Here is a 22,109-nt window from a genome sequence, read left to right as displayed (position 1 = left end):
AAAAAAAAAAAACCCAACCAAACAAAAAAACCCCGAACTTGAAACTATTCTGGGCTAGTGAGTGCTCTAGTGGCCTTGTGGCAATAAGTTGTGCTGCAATATCAAAGACACATGGTTCAAATCCACTATCTGCTCTGTTGTAGAAGAATGGGTAATCTCCTCCCTTGCAATTTGCTGCCTCTGCAAACCTGCTGGAGGATCAGCTGTGAGTCAGTTCTGACTCAATGGCATTACAACAACATTCTGGGTTAAATGTTGAGCTGTTAACAGAATTCTTTGGAGTTCAACCCATCAGCTGCTCCTTGGTGAAAAGGGCTGAAACCTGCTTCCATCAAGATTTTGTTTGTTTGGGGTTTTTTTAATAAAATTTTTACTTTATACTGGTTTACTTACAAAGTTTGCATACATTTTTAAAAATTTTTTTATTAATTTTAATAAACATTTACAGAGATTTTGGATTTCCATTCATTCATTGCCGCACTTTTTTCCCTGCCCACCCCTCCCCACCAGTTCACTCCCCTCTCTAAAAAGAAAAAGAAAAAAAATTCCTTCATTGGTATACTATTTCCCCATGCCTTCCTCCCACCCCCCCTGCCCCATGTATACATTTTTTTCTCACACCAGATATTTCCCATTTCATTTACCCACCCATCAAATTGTGCGACCCTATGATTAACACTCACCATCCACACACCTCTGCTCTCCCCCCTCTCCACCTTGGATCCTCATTTTCTAAAAAACTATTTCTTAAATTTTTACTCATTCATTGTTGCTCATTTTTTCCCTACTCCTCCCAACACCCTCCTCTACCCCACTTTGCAATTCACCTCTTGTTCCAGATTGTTGTCATACATACCTAATAATGTATTCCTTTTGGACTGTTCTTCACCTCATCTGTTCCAATGCAGTGTTTATCATCTATCCACTATTTTTCTAGGCTCTCTCGAACCCTCCATGTCTATTTTATTTTATAACAGTGGTGTTGTGCAGTATTTGTCCTTTTGCAACAGATAATTCACTCAGCATAATGTCCTCCAGCTCAGCCCTGTTGTCTAATGTTTTAAGAGTTCGCTGTTTTTCACTGCTGTGTAATATTGTGTTAATATACCATAGTTTTTCTATAAATTTGTTGATGGGCACTTGGGTTGCCTCCAACTCTTTGCTATTGCGAATAATTCTGCAATAAACTGATGTGCAGACATTTGCCCGAGTCTCAGCTCTGGTTTCCTTTGGGTGTATTATCAGTAGTGGAATTGTTGAGCCAAATGATTTTGGGTTTGGGTTTTTTTTTCTGATTTTCTTACAAAGTTTGAGTGCGTTGTCTTTCACAAAGATCCTTCCCATTTCCTTCACTCCACCCACCCACACAATTGTGCAAACCTATGATTAACACCCTACCCCTCCACCAAACTCACCCCTCTATTTCCACCTTGCTCCTCACCTTGGATCCTCATACTCATTTTACAACACAGTTTTATACAGTATTTTTCCTTGTGGACCTGTGTTATTTCACTCAGCATAATGCTCTCCAGCCCCTCCCAAGTTAGGTAGTAATTTACAAAATGATTGCTCCTCTGTGCTGCATAGTATTCCATTGTATGACTGTACCACAATTTCTCAATCCATTAGTTTGTGGTTGGATATCTGAGCTGTTTCCATGTTCTTGCGAAAGTGAATAATGCTGCTATGAACACTGGTGTACAAGTTTCCATTTGAGCCTCAGTTCTCATTTTCTTGGAGTATATTCCAAGCAATAGAATAGCTGGGTCATATGGAATTTCTATGTTCAGCTTTTTGAGGAAGTGCCAACTGCCTTCCAGAGTGGTTGTACCATTGTACAATCCCACCAACAATGTAAAAACCAAATGGTATTTCTACTTCCAACTCCTTGAGAAAGCGCCAGACTGCCTTCCATAGTGGTTGTACCATTTTACATTCCCACCAGAAGTGAGTAAGAGTTCCAATTTCACCTTAACCTTGCCAGCATTTATTGTTTGCTGCCCTGTTGAACTGTGTTATTATTGCTGGGGTGAGTTGTTATCTAATAGTTGTTCTGCTTTGCATCTAACAGCTGGGGACTTTTAACATTTCTTCATGTTTGTGTTTGCTATGTGAATGTCTTCTTTGGTGAAGTGTCCATGAAGATTGACAGTTTCAAAATGCTATATGGCAGACCTACCCTGTCCTACAGAGAGTTCCTATGAGTCAGAATCAACCATATGGCAAAGAGTTCAGTTCCTTACATTTTCTTTTTGACATGCATCTAAGTAAATATTAGAAACAAAATATGTAACCTCACAAATAAACATTCGAATCCAAATTATAGTTGTTCATACCACCTTACCAGCTTATTTTTTTAAATTGCCATCATTGCAAGCTGGACAATGAATAAGGATGACAGAAGAATTGAAACCTTTGAGCTGTGGTGCTGGAGAAGTCTTCAACATACCATGGACTGCCAAGAAAACAAATAGGTCTGTCTTGGAAAGGGTGAAACCACGTTTCTCCTTGGAGGCTAAGATTTTGAAGCTCCATCTCACATACTTTGGGCATGTGGCCAGGAGGGACAGATCCTTGGAGAAAGACACCATGCTCAGAAGGGTATAGGGACAGCGCAGGAAAGAAAAACCCCAGATGAGATGGATTGATACAGTAACTGGAGCAATGGGGGTAGGTGTGTCAGAGTCAGAGATTCTGGCTCAGGACAGGGCAGGCTTCAGAGCTGTTGTACATTGGGTCGCTATAAGTCACAGGCAACTCAGTGGCATATAACATCATCTGAATAGCTCTTGAGAGAAAACCAATGATAAAAGCTATCTTTAAGCAAGCTCTCACGACAGGCACTATGTTACAAATTTTTTATGTGCACATGCCAAGTGGTAAGGAGCTGCACTGCCATCCCAAAAGCACACAGTTCAAATCCACCAGCTGTTCCATGGAGAAAGATGAGCAATCTCCTCACATGCACTTAAATTGCTTCTGAAAACCCACTGGGAGAGTCAGTTATGAGCTGGTTCTGACTTGACTGTATACAACAACATTCATGAATAATTCCTTTTAGAAGGATCAGCACAAAGCTAGTTCCTATGACATACAAGTTAAAGTTGTCCCAAATACCTTAATCTTTCCAAATAGCTGTGCCTATCTCTAATATCAACTATTTACCCTTCCCTCAGTACTTTTCCTTACAAATTTGCATTCTGTAATTTGTTGCACGGTCTCACAACTTTCATAAGAAAATGGCTCATGAAGTGGAGGCTGGCAAGCCCCAAATAAGTGTGGCAGCTTCTCTCAAATCGTATAGTTACAGGGGCTGATGACTTTAAATTAATGGATTTACAAAGCTGTGAAAGCCAGAAAATCAGGTCAGATCATAGCATCTTAAGGTCAAAGAACCTGTGATCAGGTGATGAGTAAGATGCAGAATATAGAACAAGAGTGAATATTGACAGTTGTTGTTGTTGTGTGCCGTGGACTTACCTGCAACTCATTGCGAGCCTATGTACAACAGCCCTAAACCCTGCTCTATCCTATGCCCTGACACGCCCACCCCCAATTACCCCAGTCACTGAATAAATCCATTTCATCAAGGGTCTTCCTCTCTTGCTCTGTCCCTCCCCCTTCCCAAGCATGATGTCCCTCTCCAAGGACTGGTCCTGCCTTGTTAACATGTCCAAAGAATGTCAGACGAAGCTTCAGAATCTTTACCTCCAAGGAGCAGCGTGGTCTCACCTTCTCCAGGACGAACCTGTTTGTTCTTGTAGCAGTCTATGGTATGTTCAATACTCTTTGCAGCACCACAGTTCAAAGGCATCAATTCTCCTTCTATTATCCCTAGTCAATGTCCATCTTTCTGATGCATAGCAAGTAATTACAAAGACTATGGTCTGGATTAGAAGGGGTCATGGTACTAGGGATATTGTTGCTGATGTTAGATGGATCTTGGCTGAAAGCAGAGAATACCAGAAGAATGTCTATCTGTGTTTCACTGATTATGCAAAGGCATTTGACTGTGTGGATCATAACAAACTGTGGCTGACTCTGAGAAGAATGGGAATCCCAGAACATGTAATTGTGCTAATGCGAAACCTGTACTTGGATCAAGAGGCAGTAGTCAGAACAGAGCAGGGTAACACTGCATGGTTCAAAATTGGGAAGGGTGTACGCCAGGGATGCATCTTTTCTCCATACCATTTCAACATGTATGCAGAGCAGATTATCCGAGAGGCTGGGCTCTATGAGGAGAATTGTGGCATCAGGATTGGTGGAAGATCTATTAACAATCTGCGTTATGCAGATGACACAACCCTGCTTGCTGAAACTGAGGAGGACCTCATGCACTTGCTGCGAAGGGTCAAGGACTGCAGCCTTCAGTATGGACTGAGGCTCAATGTCAAGAAGACAAAGATTCTCGCCACTGGACCAGTTGGCAGCGTCAGGATGGATGACGAAGAGATTGAGATTGTTCACAGCTTCAGTTTGCTCGGCTCCACAGTCAACACTCTTGGCAACAGCAGTCAGGAAATCAAAAAGTGTATCGCGATGGGAAAGTCTGCTGTTAGGGACCTCTCTAAAGTACTCAGGAGCAACAGTGTCTCTCTTGAGACTAAGGTGTGCCTGATACAGGCCATGGTATTTGCAATTGCTTGTTATGCATCAGAGAGTTGGACAATGACTAGGGAGGACAGAAGGAGAGTGGATGCTTTTGAGCTGTGATGCTGGAGAAGGGTACTGAATGTACCCTGGACTGCCAGGAAAACAAACGGATTTGTCTTGGAGAGGATTAAACCAAGCTACTCCTTGGAGGCAAGGATTCTGGGGCTTCGTCTGACATACTTTGGACATGTTGCCAGGAGGGACGGGTCCTTGGAGAGGGACATGATGCTTGGGAGGGTTGAGGGACAATGCAGGAGGGGAAGACCCTCTATGAGATGCATTGATTCGGTGACTGGGGTAATAGGGATGGGTGTGTCAGAGGCAGTTGGAGGCACAGGATAAAGCAGAGTTTAGGGCTGTTGTGCATAGGGTCGCTATGAGTCGGAAACGACTCGACGGCACATAACAACAACAACAACAACATAGCCTGGATTAGGTGCACCTTAGTCTCCAGACTGACATCATTGCTCTTCAGTACTCTGGAGAGGTCCCTGACAGCAGACTTGCCCAGTGCAATTAATCTTTTAATTTCCTGGCTACTGGTACCAAGAATGTTGATTGTGGAGCCAAGCAAACTAAAGCTGTTAACAATCTCAATCTCTTCACCACTATCATGATGTATTCACATATATAGGATACAAACTACTCATCAAGGAACTTTTCTTAATTGAGCAAGGTGATACAAAGTTGTGGAGGGTGTTGGCTGGGGTAAGAGTGGTGACTTAAGTCATTCCATCTAATAATGTTATAATTTAAGACTCATCCTACTCTAAATGCACCTCATTAACATAATTAACAACTCACTCAAAAATGGGACTATATAAGCAGAGAGGCTAGGATTTACAATTCATCACAAAACGGAGGATCAACACTAGAAAGACAATATTAAACAATTCACTGTACTATAACGTATCAATATATGTATTAATACAATGAAAGATCAGATGGGTATTGGCTGAAAGAGAATATCAGAAGTATGTCTATTTGTGTTTTATTGACTATGTAAAGGCATTTGACAATGTAGAACATAAATTATGGCTAACATTGAGAAGAATGGGAATTCCAGAATACTTAACTGTGCTCATTTGAAACCTATACTTAGATCAAAGACACTGTTACCTAAATAGAGGAAGGGAACACTGCTCAGTTTAAAATAAAAAGGTGTGAATCAGGGCTGGATTCTTTCTCCATACCTATTCAATCTGTATGCTGAGCAAATCAATCGAGAAGGTGGACGTTATGAGTAAGAATGCGGCATCAGGAAGATGCCTCTGAAGACTCACCAACAACCACCTGTGTTATACAGGTGACATAATCTTGCTTTTTGAAAGTAAGAAGGATTTGAAGTGATGCTGCAAAAGATCAAAGACGACAGCCTTCAGTATGGATTACATCTCAACATCAAGAAGACAAAAAATTTTCACCCCTGAGCAGAAAGGCAACATCACAATAGATGGAGAAAATACTGAAATTGTCAATGACTTTATCTTACTTGGATCCACAGTTTAGATTCTTAGTACCAACAGTCAAAAAATCAAAATAAAAAAAGGACATACTGCATTCACAAAATGGTATATGACATTGAAAAACAATGAACTCATAAAACATTACAAATCATGGGAGAGCCTGGAGGACATTATGCTGAGGGAAATAATTTTAATCGCAAAAGGACAAATACTGCATAACACTGCTGTTATAAGATATGACAGACATGGGGAAACTGAGGAGAGAATGGGAACAGAGTGGATAATGAGTACTGCATTAGCTCTCATGAGGGGAAGAACTGTCACAAAGAAATATATGATTAGGCATAACATGTATGACAACAATCTGGAACAAAGGATGCATTGTGGGGAGAAGTAGAGGAAGGGGGAAGGGAGGGAAGAAAATACGCAACAATGGGCAAAAAAACCCCATGTTTTCCAATGTTATTTGTGGTTAAAGCTGAACATTCATAAGCTGTTAAAGGCTTTGCAACTATATTTTGGAACAATATGAAGGCTCATAAATGTTGAATCTTTTCAGCTCTAAGTATTAATCCTGAGAATGAATAACAAAGAGGCATTTTTGATGGCAAAAAAAAAAGTATTGCACTGGGAAAGTCTGCTGTCAAGAACCTCTTCAGAGTACTAAAAAGCAATAATGTCAATTTAAAGGCTAAGGTGCACCTTATTCAGTCTACTTTTCAATCACTTTCTATGCATCTGAGAACTGGACAATGAGTAAGAATGACAGAAGAAAAAATAATGTCTTTGAATTGTTGGTGTTGGAGAAGAGTACTGAATATTCCATGGACTTCCAAGTCCACAAAAAAACAAAAACCAAAAAACTGTCTTGGAGAAAGTTCAACTAAAGTGCTCCTTAGAGGCAGGGATGACAAAGGTTCATCTCACATACTTTGAGCCTGTTGTTAGAAGGGCTTATTCCTTGGAAAGGGACATCAAGCTTAGAAAGGTAGAAAATCGGCAAAAGATAGGAAGCCCATCAATGAGATGGACTGACACAGTGCCTACAGAAATCGGCTCATGCATGTCAGAGATGATGAATATAGCACAAGATAGGACAGGGTTCATTCAGATCTGTGCTCATGAGGTCATTATGAGTCACACTCAGTGGCACTCAACAACAACAACATGTTCAACACTTCAATGTTTGGCTGTGTTTTCTTGATTATGTAAGTTATTCAACTGTGTCGATCACAACAAATTATAGAAAACATTGCAAAAAAAATAAGAATTCCCAAATATTTAATAGTACCCATTCAAAACCTGTGCAAAGATCAAGATGTAACTGTTCAAGCAGAACAAGTATTTGCATGTGTGGTTTAAAATCAGAAAAGGTACTCATCAAGAATATGCCCTTTCCTCATACTTATTCACTTTGAAAGCAAATCTGTATGCTGAGCAATTAATTTGAGAAACTGGATGGTATGAGACATCAGAAATTGAGGAAGACTCATCAATAACCTGTGATATATAGATGTCCACCAATCACTGGGTCTGATATTCATTGTTGATTCACAGTTGTGGTACCAAGAATGGGGTTTATTAGTGAATTAAATTGGAGAGTGGAGGAGGCAAAGAATATCATTGAAAGCAAGTTCAGATTTTAGTCGAGCAGTTCACAGGCACAATTCCTCAATTAATCCTGGCTCTAGTTTCAGTTCAGCAGTCAGCTTTTCCTTCTATCACCCAGCAAGAGTAGCAAAACCTTTAAATGTGGCCGTTATCTCAGGGCTCCTCTGGTTACACTTTGCCAAAGTTTTTCCATAGTAATACCACAGTCTCCACCACCATCACCAGGGTCTTGCCATCAAGGTCTTACTCCATTCGCCCTCAAGTCTTGCTGCATAGTATGGGAAGCACTGTCTCTTCTTCTTCTAATCCCACAGCTGTTAATGATTTGCAAGGCCATATGTCTGCAGTTAAGGTAGGTGGAGACCAGAGGGGGCTAAGGTAATGGCTAAAAGAGCCAACTTTCAACTAACACCACAGTGATGAACATCAAAGATTACAGTTTGAAACAAGGATTACACCTCAACATCAAGAAAACAATAATCCTCATATCTGGATTAAGAAACATCATGATGGAAGAAAGCCTGAAATTGCTAAAGATTTCATTTTGCTTGGACCTCCAATCAACACCCATGTAGGCAGCAATCAAGAAACCATATGGCATTCTGCATTAAGTAAATCTGCCCAAAACTCTTTCTTTAAAGAGTTAGAGAGTAAAGATATCACTTTGAGGAAAAAGGTGAACCTGACTAAGCCATGGTATTTTCAATCGCAAAAGCTCAACAATGATTAAGACTGAAGAATTTCTTCTTTTGAATAATAGTGTTGGCCAAGACTATTGAATATACTATGTCTATCAGCAGAACGAACACATCTGGCTCAGAAGGACAATCGAAATGTTCCTAACATGCATGTGAGCATGCTGAAATTGTCTCATATTCTTAGGACGTATCATCAAAAGCAGCCAGTCTCTGGGAAAGACATCATGCTTGACAGAAGGGTCAGAAAAAAAAAGAGGGAAAATGTTCACAAAATGGACTGTCACAGCAGCCACAACAATAGGTTTAAAAATGCAGCAGCTGTGAAGATGGCACAGTGTTTCATTCTGTTGTACACAGGGCTATTTTTCTGAGTCTAAACTGACTGAGGGAACCTGATAGCATTATCTCACTTAATCTTATCACTAAATTTCAAAATAATTTCCAGAATCAGAAAGATTGTTTCTCAATGAGAGGTCACAAAATTAGCAAATGTCAGATCAGAACAGTTTTGTCTTTCTCCTGCACTCCCTTTTCATTCCTTAATCTGTTGCAGGGTATTACTGAAGTCTTCAATTGAGACTGGTATATGCTAGGTTTCAGGGGAAACAAAGAAGTGAGCAATACAGACAAAACTTGATGGTGTGGAAGTGACAAGATAATGGATTCCTATTTTCCGTCCTTTAACTTTTATATAGTAGTGTAGTATATGGGAACTGGATCTGCTCTTACTGGTGTTTGGTAACCTCTCTGTGCTTCATTATCCTAATTTAAATATACAGATATCTATACATGCATAGAGAAGAGAGCACACTTTCTGAGATGCGCCTCATCCAGGCCATGGTCTTAGCAATTACTTGCTATGCATCAGAGAGCTGGATAATGACTAAGCATGAAAGAAGACGAATTGATACCTTTCAGTTGTGGTGCTGGAGAAGTGTACTGAATGGATTGCTAAGAGAACAAACAGGACTGTCTTGGAGAGGGTGAAACCAGAATGTTCTTTGGAGGTAAAGATTTTGAAACTCCATCTAACATACTTTGGGCATACTGTAAGGAGGGACCAGTTCTTGGAAAAGGAAATCAGGTTTAGAAGGGTAGAGGCACAGCAGAGGAGAGGAAGACCCTGGAAGAGATAGATTGACTCAGTGACTGGGGTAATGGAGGTAGGTGTGTCAGAGACAATGAAACTCGCTCAAGATAAAGCAGGGTTCAGAACTATTGTACATACAGTTGTTATGAGCTGGAGTGAGCTCTATGGCACATACAACAACATATATAGGTACAAATATAGTAACATTTAAAAGTTTCATGTTTAGGTCTCCATTTAAAAAAACCCAAACTTACAGAACTGAAGGTCCCAATTAAGAAACTTGCAAAGATCACAATTTTTTTTGGGGAAAAAAACCCATAAATTAGAGGGATCTGCCCTATAAAAATGTGTTTTTCTGGGCACTTTTGCATAGCCTATGTTTTAAATGGTGAACCAGGGCCTTTAATCTCTTCTTCTGTCATCCTTATTCATTGTTCAGCTTTCAGATGCAAAGCAAGTTACTGAAAAGACCATGGCCAGAATCAGGTACAACTTAATTTTTGTTGTTGTTTTGTTTTTTTATTTTAATGAAAGTTTATAGGGACTTTGGATTTTCATTAATTCATTGTTGCATACTTTCCTCCCTGCCCACCCCTCCCTCCAAGTTACTCTTTGAAAAGTAAAAGAAAAATTCTTTCATTGTTATACAACCTTCCCTCACCCAGTCCACTCCACTATGCAGTTCTCATTCTGGACTCTTGTCATGACAATAATACCTAATCAGCTCTCTCCCTCATCTGTTTTCACCACAGTATACATTATTTATCTCCTCTTAATTTCCCCTCAACCCCCACGTCAGTCCTGTTTTATAACAGTAGCATTGTGCAGTATTTGCCCTTTGTGTCTGAGATATTTCATTCAGCATAATGTCCTCCAGGGTCACCCATTTTGAATAATATTGCATGAGTTCCTTGTTTTTCAATGCAGCATAGTATTCCATTGTGCGAATATACCACAGCTTCTCTGTCCATTCGTTTGTTGATGGGCACTTGGGTTGTTTCCATCTCTTTGCTATTGTGAACAATGCAACAATATACATGAGCGTGCATATATTTGTTTAGGTGGCAGTTCTGGTTTCTTTAGGGTATATTCCCAGTAGAGGAATTGCTGGGTCAAATGGTATTTCTATTTCCAACTTTTTGAGAAAGCGCCATACTGCTTTCCATAGTGGTTGTGCCATTTTACATTGCCACCAACAGTGAATAAGGGTTCCAGTTTCTCCACAAACTCACCAGCATTTGCTGTTTGTTGTTCTGTTTGTTCGCCATCTGAATGTCTTCTTTGATGAAGTGCACAACTTAGATTTTAAACAGACATCTTTGCTTCTCCTTGGAGCGGTCCTTGACAGCCGACTTTCCCCACTGTAATACATCTTTTTATTTCTTGACTGCTGATTCAAGGGTGTTGACTGTGGTTCCAAGTAAGATGAAATCATGTACATCTATCTTATTTCCATCCATCATGATTTTGCTATCGGTCTAATGGTGATAATTTTGGGGTTTTTTTTATGTTGAGATGTAATCCATATTGACCTTCTGCAGTAAGCATTTCAAGTCTTTCTCACATTTCAGCAAGCAAAGGATGTGTCATCTGCATAACACAAATTGTTGATAAGTCTTACTTACTTCTATTCTGATGCCACATTTTTCTTCAGAGTCCAGCTTCTTGAATGATTTGCTCAGCATACAGATTGAATAGGTATGGAGAAAGGATACAGCTTTGACCCTTATTCTAGAGCATTCAGTGCACACAGTATGGCAAGCCCAGGAACTGCAGTTTCTTTGCTACTAAGAAATAGATTCAACTGGGTGACCAAATAAATTCATATAAAAAAATGTAAGATAAGGCTGAAAATGTAAGCTGGAGCCAAATAAAACGCATTCAGATGTCCCTCTGCAAAACCTAGGCAGTGATTAAAGATTTCCACCTACAACTAGGAGAGGATAAAACAGATGAATGGGATCTTAGAAGAATCAAATCCCTATGCACATCAAAAAAACTTCTCCAATAGAAAAGTAAAGTCACAGACTGGAAAAGAATATTTGGTAATGACATATCTGATAAGGGATTTTTATCTAGAATTCATGGAATACTCGAGCACCACAACAAGATAAACAACCCAATCGCAAAATGGGCACAGGATATAAAGACACTTCAACAAAGAAGAGATTCAGATGGTGAACAAACATATGAAGAAATGTTCAAAATCCCTAGCTCTAAGAGAGATGCAAATCAAAACTATGAGATATCATCTCACCCCAGTAGAATAGCAAAATTCAAGAGCAGCAAACAACAAATGCTGGCAAGGTTGGGGAACAACTCAAATGCTTATTCACTGTTGGTGGCAGTGTAAAATGGCACAACCACTATGGAAAGCAGTATGACACTTTCTCAAAAAGTTGGAAATACAAATACCATTTGACCCAGCAATTCCTCTACTGGGAATATACCCTAAAGAAACCAGAACTGCCACCTAAACAAATATATGCACGCTCATGTATATTGTTGCATTGTTCACAATAGCAAAGAGATGGAAACAACCCAAGTGCCCATCAACAAACGAATGGACAGAGAAGCTGTGGTATATTCGCACAATGGAATACTATGCTGCATTGAAAAACAAGGAACTCATGCAATATTATTCAAAATGGGTGACCCTGGAGGACATTATGCTGAGTGAAATATCTCAGACACAAAGGGCAAATACTGCACAATGCTACTGTTATAAAGCAGGATTGACGTGGGGGTTGGGGAAGAAGTAAAAAGGATGGGATAAATAATGTACACTGCATTGAAACAGATGAGGGAAAGAACTGCTTAAAAGGAAAATATTAGGTATTATTTGCATAACATTTCTGAATAAGAGCTGCATAATAAAGTGGACTTGGGGGAAGTGTACAACAATGAAAAATAATTTTTCAAAGAGAAAAGCGAACTGAGAAGGGCAGGGAGGAAAATGTGCAGCAATGAATGAATAAATATCCAAGTTCTCTATACACTTCCATTAAAATCTCTATTAAAGGAAACTCTGCTGGCCTGGTGGCAAGAAGCTGCGCTGCAATCCCAAAGGTGCGGGGTTTTAATCCACTGGAGGAGGGGGAATCTCAGTACACAAAAAGGGAGGAAAAGGTATTTACAATTAATAAATAATTTCCTCATTTAAAAAAACTCCATTAAAAGATATTTCCAAAACTGGCCGAAATGTCAAGTTGTCTCTTTCTCTCTTTCTTTCTTTATTATTTTTGTGTGAGTGTACCGTCAAATCAGAGACTGGTACATGAGATTGTCCCTCCTTCCTCGGCAAAGCATCTGGTGGATTCGAACCGTGTGCTTCTGGGATTGTAGTTGCAGCTCCTTGCCACTAGGCCACCAGAGCTCCCCATCTATTCCTTCTTAAAGTGATTAACTGTAGCACGTTTAGAAGAAACTAAAAGTGGTCCTGCCATTGTTCTACGTGATCTCTGAGAAATTGCTAGTCTCCTTGGGCTTCACTTTTATAGCTAATTAAAAGCTGTTAGCATTACTGTACGAACGGTGTCTGACAGTAGAAGGCGCTAGACAAATGTTGTTTTCTCCTTAGAGATAATATGACTGTACTTTATTTACGCAAAATCCGCACACGAATATAAGCAAGGTTCGAATAAAAGGCTCTGCCACTTACAGCTACAATGGCACCTGAGGCTCCAGAAGCCTTCTTAGATTCCCCCAAATTTCAAGGGTGATGGTTCCATGGCCTTTCACTTCTCTGGACCATGGCGGGGGGGGGGGCGGAACCACAAAACCCCTACCTAAACTCGAATTAGTAAATCCGTATCATATCCTCTACAAAGAAGTGGCATTCTTGCCCCCGCGTCATTCATTGATGACATCACATCCACTTACGCTTGCGCGAGGCATTCTTGGCACGCCCCTGGGCCGCTCTAGGCGGCCGCCTCGCGGGTTCGCTGCGAAGCTCGCTGTCGAGGCGGGGCCGTGACGTCCTTGGCGTGGCTGCAAGAGACCGCGGCGGGGAAAATGGCGGACGGGAAGGCGGGAGAGGAGAAGCCGGAGAATCCGCAACGAGCTGGAGCCGCCGGAGGTGAACACAACCCCAGCGTCGCGGGCGGAGGGGAATGCTCCGATCCATTCTTTGGCCTCCCTGGGTCGGGGGGAGTGTGATGGGAGAGAAAGGGTGGGACTGGCGCTCTCCCGGTGCTGGGCCCTGACGAGACGCGGGCACGCCCGATGCGGCCTGCAGGAAACCCGGCCCACACCGCCTTCCTCCTGGGGGGTGGGAAAGCTGGCCACTGAGTGTCACCTCCTGCCCCCAGAGGATGCCCAGCTTCTGAGCAGAGGAGGAGATGGGCTCCAGAAAAGGAGCCTGAAGTCAGGGTGGGATCTGGAGCGGCGTGCGGGAGCCGCTACGGCCCCATCAGACGCACATCACGCAGAACACACACCCTGCAGAAGTCCCTGAGCCTCGGGAACTGGCCGCAGGCCGAGTTTCCGGCGGGGACCGCCTCTCAGTGACACCTGAGGATGAATTTTGCGTGTTACTCCTTGTACGGTGAGGAGGCTGACGACCCTAAACGGTTTTATTTATTTGCCAGCCTGTGCTGCCTCTTACATGAGGTGGGCGGAGACCAAAGAGCAAATTCTCTTCTCTTCACCCGTTTTTAGCCGCGGGGAGCAGGGTTGATTGCTTTCATCGGCCTTTCTTTTAGGCTTGTAGTAAATGCCAAGAATTTAGGTTAGTAATGCCTTCTCTTAGTTGCTTTAGGAGTGGCGCAAATTCAGATTCACATTGTCTTAATTTTATCAAGTAATATTCTCTCCCCCACAAATTAGGGTATTGATCTTTAAGGAAAAGAGAAATGTTACCTCCCCCGCCCCGCACATGCGAGTTTATCGAAGTTTTAAATGTTCGCCGGCTTACCTAGTCTACCAAGTCTTGTCTCTGATTTAATAGGAGGATATACAGACGGCCAGCGTTTGGAGAAAATTTAGGATCCATTTAATAACCATGTTTACCTTCTTGTGTAACATAGAGTCGGAATCGACTCATAGCTGACCCTGTCGCGGGTTCTCAGAGGCAGTTAATCTCATGGGACATCGCTCTCCCTCAGTTACCTTACGGACAAAATATTAAAAGATAGTTACTGTGGAGCCCACAGTTCCTTCACACACACACACACACACACACACACATTCCTTTTTAAAAAACATGGACACAGCTTTTCGACCATCGCCCCCATCTGGGAAATTAACATGAAACCAGGTAGAGAGTTGCCAGGTTGCGTTGTTGACTCAAAGGCCATGCATGAGTCTGGCGGTTCGAAACCATCAGCAGCTCCGTGGGGGAAAAGATGGAGAAGTCCGCTCCGTAGTGATTTACAGCCTAGGAAACGCACTGAAGGATCCGCAGTAAATCATTTTCCCAACTCAGGGCATTGAGAGAAGTAAGAGCATCCTTAAGACTTCCTCCGAAAAATTGTTTTGGAAATTGTTGAGGAAGAGTTCATTTTAAAAGTAGAAATAGCTTGAGAAGAGATGTACAGCGTAAAGATCTAATATGACTTTTACTTTTAGGTTGCCTTTTAAAACTGTGTTGACTCAGTATACTCAGAAATGTATATACAAAGATGTGTTTACTGTGCTGTCAAAATATGCTTTAAAATATCAGCATAATTAATTGAGAGTTAGTAACTAGTGTGAATTCTTAATCTGTCTCTAAGCTTACACTTTAGCCTATCTGGGAAGACGGGGAGGGGGGGAAAGAAAGAAGCCGCCTACCTTTGTTAACCCACGTCAGGGAAATAAGTAATATGGCTCAATTGCTACATAGCTCCACAGTTTACCCTGGGTAAGCGTTTCTTTACAAGAAGTCAGTATCGTTGCCTTTTTTTTTTTTTTTTTTTTTTAAGTATTAGCTGTTGTCCATGAAGTTCAGAGGACTCGATAATTAAAACAGCTCATAATATTAATAAATTATTAATTATATGGCAAGTACTAGTACATAGGAACCCCTCTGCTGGTTCAAATCAACCAGCGGAAAGATAAGATGTTTCTTCAATGTGGTCCATGAAGTTTGGAAACCTGGTAGATGGCCAGGCAGTGGTCATGAATTTTGAGTTAATAGTAGATAGTCACTGTTATGAAAACACTTAACCTACTTTGTCTCAAGGACTTACTTAGAAAAATATTTTGTATTTTCAGTTGAATATTGCACTGCCTTGGCACTACTCTAGGTATTTGAGTAGGTTACTCCTCTACTTGACATGACTTAAATAGAAAGTGAACAGCTTTGGACAAGATCCCCTCTTTTTACACACTGTTTTTTTCTTTCTTTTTTTTACACACTTTTGTTTACTGATATCAAAAGCATGACCTTTGGTTATGCTAATAGTAAAATTGACATTTGTTGTGCTAAACACTAGTGGAATCTTGATTATATTCTCACTTAAATCTCATACCAATTGTAGTAGAAATATGGCTTTGTGCCCTTTCTTAGGTGAGAAATTGAGCAAAATGATCTTTAGGACTTAAATTTTCTTACTAAGTAATTTTTTTCAAACTTTAAAATCCCTCTTCTCAAACTAGCCAGTGGGAAAGTACAGTGTGATTTGATTTCACATTAATCACATTTATGTGCTCAAGGAGAAATTCAGAGCCCCTTTCATTAAAATATTCTTGATAAATATTCTTGATAAAGAATCTTGTAATTTATATCATTTTAGTCTTGTTTGGTGACTTGATTGTGTAAAAATTAATTTGTGATTTGATTATTTTTAAAAGATAATCTTTCAAATATAATTAAAATTTTTTCATTACTAATTTGGGCTCACTTAAAATTTTGTTTTCTGAGGTCTTTAATATGTAAACTGAACATAGAAACTTAAGTGCTTCGAAATGAGTGTTGGTATTTATAATAATATTCTCAAATTCACGTTAGGTTGAAGTAGGTTTCTAATGAATTATTAATAATAGAATTCTATAAGTTACATAACAGTTGTGTTAATAACATGACTATCACATTTCGCTATCTTAACTCACTGACAATTTCATTTGCCTTTTCCTAATGCTTTGTGAATTTTTCTGTGTAATTTTTAAAAGAAGACTATATAAAAAGATAATAACAGCTTGAGTTAAGTGACATCTTCCTTTGTTCCCTCCTAAGACATGTCTCCTAAAGACAGAGATGTCATTTTTACAATTGAGTTTTAAAAACAAAAACATAAGAACTTGTTGAGTATGGGAAAATCCAAACAGTGACTTGTTAGGCTCAGAAATAAATTAATGGATTTGAAATCTGTTATATGTGTAGAAAAGATCTAATAGAAATGGTTTATTTAATCTTGTGTGGCTGTGAATTGGGTAGTTGTCTTAGCCTCTTCATCAATCAAGAACTTGGGTGTGAATAAAACTGAGCTGCTGTTAGTTGATTGAAAAAAATAGTAGAATAGTTCCCTAAATTTTTTTTTTTTCGTGCACACTTTTTTGGAACAGGACAGCTCTACTAAATTGCTCAACTAAAAAGTTGCACACTTCAAATCTACCAGCTACTCTGATGGATTTATCAGAATAACTCTGAGTCAGTACCAACTCAACAATAGTGAGTTTCTGCTTGGATATCTTTGCTACTGAATAATAGGAAGGGTCAGATAATACAGCACATTTCCTGTATTAGCACATAAGATAGTTATAACATTTATGTTAATAATACTATTTTAGTACAAGTTATCTTTTTATCGTATTTATACTTTTTAATTTTACTAGATTCTCCATTTCAATTATTTTCTTGGTAAAGGGAAACTTAAAAGAGGGACTAGTTTATAGCCACAGTTTAATTTAAACTATACTGAGGTATATTTTTTCAGTGCCTTTTTAAAAAAGTTACCACTTGGTGGTTTTCATAGTTTTTGCACAGAACGTGTGCTTTTCATAAGGATGTAGAACCAATGGATAGGCATTTTAGCTGTGTCAAGAGCAAGAAAGTGCTTATTTTAATTTTATTTAAAAATACTGTAGGCAAATGAAACAAAATAGAATACAATGTAGGTTTTTATATTTCAGCTATTGTATGATAGGCTAGTTTTGGTTTTTTTTCAATTAAGTTCTTTTGTAATTTCATATCTAAATTCATGAATGGAACCTCAAGAAACAATCATACACCTCCTAGAAGTTGTTAGAAGCTAGGCTGCATTCCCAAAGGTGCACTCTTCAAAACCACCAGCTATTTTGTGGGAGAAGAATAGGTATTCTCTTGTGCAGTTTCCTGCCTCTAAAAACCTGCTGGAAGGTCAGCTATGAATCGATGGCACATAATAAGAATTTCTTCTTATTCTTGACAAAATTGATTGTTCTATTCAAAATACATATAAATTCAGAGACTTATCCCAAAATTTTATAGTTCTACATCTTCAGGTTTTTGATCCTTGGCTTGCCAGTCTGATTTTTCTATTCATCCTTTTTTGGCTTTTTGTCCTGTTTCTTCAGTGAGTATCAGAACTATAAGCTACTCATTGAGAATAGTTGAATAAATATTACAGGGTATAAAACTAGGGGAAGAAAATTTTTTTAAATGATCAGCCAACTTTCTCAGGTCTGTCTTCTGACATGTTTTTAAATAGTGTTCTTACATTAGAAACCTAAGATAACTCATATTGCAAGGTAATCATTAACTTAAAAAAGAAGTAAAATTAAAGATATTTTTAATTTTATAACAAGTATTGTTTTAAAAGTAGCTCTTTATTTTATTAGAAAAAAATTGAGAAACTGAAGTACTATTTTTTAATTGCTCTTAAGTGAAAACATTTGATAGCCAAACCTTCAGCATTGAGCTCAGTTGCTCAGACTACCTTAAAGTTCCCTTAAATTGCTTTTCAGTTCTTAAGAGTGTGTGAAATGTATGCTGGAAACACATAACTTAAGAGAATTATTTCAGATTCTATTAACATTATAGTGCAGGTAATAATTGATGTGTTTCTGTTATGTACATTTTATAATGAAGGTGCATTATTGAAGAATATTATAATTTATTACCCAGTCTTATGATGTAATTGCCCACAAACTAGTTTGTGTAGAATTTATAGAGCTTAACTTCTGCAAATGCCATAGATAACAAGTCTGTTGTATAACTCACATAATAGTATTTAGTTGAAGGGTCTTTACTTTGTATGAACTCCATGTTTATAATTTTAAATTACTCTGTATTTTATGCTAGTTAATTCATGGGAGCCTCTTCTACTGCCACACAATCTCAGTTCCTGCTGTATACTCTAACAAACAGTGGAAGAGACTGTTGGGTCAGTAGGTGACAGCTGCAGAGGTATCTTCCTTATAACGATGCTTTTTGAGGTTGCTGCTCCCATCAATCTGCTCAGTAAAAATAGCTCATCTTGGTAAGTTGTTTCGACTTCACCAGGACCTGAAGAAGAAGCAGAAAAACCTGTGAAAACTAAGACTGTTTCTTCCAGTAATGGAGGGGAAAGTTCCAGTCGTAGTGCTGAGAAACGATCAGCTGAAGAAGAAGCTGGAGACTTCCCAACAAAGCCTACAAAGATCTCCAAGTTTGGATTTGCCATAGGTAGTCAGACGACAAAGAAAGCATCAGCCATATCCATCAAACTTGGATCAAGTGTGAGTTGTTATTTTAATTATGTTGTTTGGAATTCGTTTTGAAAACCCATTTAATAGGTTATAGTAAACTAAATTAAGTATAGAAGGATACTTTGAAGGAATCTTTGATGCATGAACTTGGATGTAAGTATTTAAAAAGTGTTTAGCACTTTGAAATACTAGAAGGAACAAGTGTGATGGGGAAAATGTAAAGTGATAACTTTTAAGTTTTTCAGAGTTGACCCAAACCTCTGAAAAAATTTTCTGAGAGAATTTCAGTTTTGTGTTTCTTTTTTCTTTCAGTGCTAGTGATAATTTTTTTAATTATATCTCTAAGAATTTGTTCTTATCTAAAAAAATTATTGGTAATAAGAGATTCTCAGTTACTTAACATTAGCACTACAAATGAACATTGAGTACTAATACTCTATGATAATGGTGATAACCATTTATAGATAAACTTTAGCCTCCTTTTTTTTTTTTTAAATTTTTGTGTGCGTGTACCGTCAAATCAGATCTGATTGGTACAGGAGGAGATGTCCCTCCTTTTCCCGGCAGAGCATCTGGTGGATTCGAATCGTGTGCCTCTGAGATTGTAGTTGCAGCTCCTTGCCACTAGGCCACCAGAGCTCCCATTAGCCCCTTTTTAAAAGCTAAAAACCTTGAATAAATTTTTAAATATTAACTGTGGGACTACTAGAACTTTTAAAAATATTATGTTGAACTTATAAAGTTATAGATACTCAACTGTTTCTGACCATGTAGAGTCAGCAAAATAGATCTGTCCAAGTTATTTAAGTAGTGCATTGCTTTTGGGGGTTTTTTGTTGTTTGTTTTGGTGGGGGGGGGGTTTGTTGTTGTTAATGGTTACATTTATAGAAAATCTTTTTACAGTAGTGGGACAAAAATGAACATATTATGTTAAAACCTGTGCAGTGATTACCCATATTTTCTGATAGAAAAAATGGGTTTGTTCCGTGTCCTGAGTTCTTTATTGTGTAAGAGTTTGTAAGTAAAAATAAAGTTGAATTTTTCTATATCATTTGTTTAACTATTCATTAAACAAGTTTGTGCATGATACTTATGTGGTATATTTAAATTACGTTCTACAGAAACCTAAAGAACCTGTTCCAACTCTTGCTCCAAAAACCCTTTCAGTAGCTGCAGCTTTTAATGAAGATGAAGATGTAAGTTAATACCTAATTTTCTTTATTTTAGTTCTTTAAAGGAGTTAATGGCAAATATCATTTGCCTTTATGATACTGGTCCCTTTTTTTGTCATTTTCTTGTGAAACCTACAAAAAGCAGGTACTTCTTTCTGCATTAATTTTCTCTGGTAGTAAAACATTTTTGTAAGAAATTTGGAGGATCCATTAAAAAGATCCAGATTCATTTTAGTTCTTAATGTTTAACTTAGGAAATGCAGCTGTTAAGTATTTGTCCTCTGCACCCCAGGAGGAATACCAATCTACATTATGCAGATATTCCTGCACATCTGCTATCCTCTCAGCTTCAGTTCTCATGTCACTAGTAGTGTCCCTGTATTACCATACTTCTAAATGATGTATGGAGTTTGCAAAGATAATTCTGACTGATATTTTTGCTTTGTAGTTTTACTTTAGCTAGCTTTACCTAGCTCTCACTTAACAATATGATCTCTATTTTACAAAAAATGCTACAAGGTAAATTCATAATTGCTCCCAAAAACAATGTGCATAAGAAAAATAAAAATACATACATGTCTGTAAAAAAAAAAACAACAACAACACAACAATCCAAAACCCAAATCCTATGGAGCTAAAATGATTTGAAAAGAAAATGTGAAAGGAATGCTTTCATAATCCCAAGGCCTCAACTTTCGAGTGTAAGTAATAAATACTGAATAACTGCAGAATTTTGTGGAGGAGTACTGGGTAAGGATAAGCACAGCACCATGAGATAACAAAGATAACCCAGAAATGTTGCCTATTAGGGCAGAAACTTAACCATAAAATAGTAAAAGATATAAAATTAAAAATACCTAAGGAGGTTGTAAAAGGAGCAAGGGCCACATAGGGAGTGCCATATCTGACCTTTACTGACTTCACATGGGGGAACTCTCCCCATCCACAGCATCAGTAACACAAAACAAATTCCAGTGAAATCAGACAAGTCCCCATGCTCCCATACCTCTTTGTACTCATATCAACACCAATCTTACTGTTTTGCTGGGTCCAAAATCCAATGTAATAGTTCACAGATCACACAGAACCATAGTGGGGAAGTCAAAAGATTGTAGTTCGGATTAATAACAGAATATAGTCAAGACGCCTTCCAAAATGTGCACACAGGCACTTGAGCCTCGTGGCTTCAGAACATGTTTCCAAATTTGCTGTCCTGCCAATTTTGGCTTTGCTCTCTAATTGTCCTTAGTCCTACCAGTCCCATCTAACTTCAATTCTCTAGTTTGGCCATGGTGGCAGCTGCTGTCCTAAAAGTGTATCCTACATTTTCCTGCCTCTTCACTGGAGTGGGGAAGGTTTCTCTTCTCTAGGTGGGGAAAATATGATTCTTCTGTCTGGAGCTATTCAATTTATTAGACTAGCCAAACCTCTTGAGATTGTTGAGACTAGCCAGTCCCTTTGTGGATAAGCCAATAATGCCCTGTCCACATAGCAAAATCAAGTAATGTCTGGAAAAGTCAAAAGATGACTCCATAGAGATGAATTAATACGGAAATTGAGGGGAAAAAAAGTAACCAGGAAATTAGATGCAACGGGATGGAAATACCTACACTGGGAATCAAAAAGCTTGGATTCATACTCAGATCTGACTTGCCATTTACTAACAAACAAAACACATTTGATTAAGTTCATTTTTACTTTACCTTTTTTAAGCTTAGTTTTTTAATTTTATTTTTTTATTATTATTATTTTTGTGTGAGTGTACCGTCAAATCAGATCTGACTGGTACAGGAGGAGATTGTCCCTCCTTCCCCGGCAGAGCATCTGG

The 22,109-nt window shown here is 38.9% G+C and overlaps 2 protein-coding genes across 2 annotated transcripts in view; both read left to right on the top strand.

Moving 5' to 3' along the window:
* LOC102875950 (transcription factor SPT20 homolog) overlaps positions 1-9,008 on the top strand; it is a 10,006-nt gene extending 998 nt beyond the window's left edge. Inside the window, exon 3 of the mRNA XM_006890036.1 lies at positions 8,985-9,008. Coding sequence (XP_006890098.1) covers positions 8,985-9,008 — 24 coding nt within the window. The remainder of the gene's footprint in view (positions 1-8,984) is intronic.
* Positions 9,009-13,528: 4,520 nt separating this feature from the next.
* The window catches only part of LOC102851005 (PEST proteolytic signal-containing nuclear protein-like), a 17,562-nt gene continuing 8,981 nt past the window's right edge, over positions 13,529-22,109 (top strand). Inside the window, exons 1-3 of the mRNA XM_006890009.1 lie at positions 13,529-13,599; positions 18,925-19,139; positions 20,231-20,305. Of these exons, the coding sequence (XP_006890071.1) occupies positions 13,536-13,599; positions 18,925-19,139; positions 20,231-20,305 (354 nt within the window). The 5' untranslated portion in view covers positions 13,529-13,535. The remainder of the gene's footprint in view (positions 13,600-18,924; positions 19,140-20,230; positions 20,306-22,109) is intronic.

Source organism: Elephantulus edwardii, unplaced genomic scaffold, assembly GCF_000299155.1.
Source record: "Elephantulus edwardii isolate Elephantulus edwardi_28Jun2011 unplaced genomic scaffold, EleEdw1.0 scaffold00085, whole genome shotgun sequence".
Lineage (NCBI taxonomy): Eukaryota > Metazoa > Chordata > Mammalia > Macroscelidea > Macroscelididae > Elephantulus > Elephantulus edwardii.
Note: the sequence above shows the minus strand (reverse complement) of the source record. Positions and strands in the feature narration are given on the sequence as shown.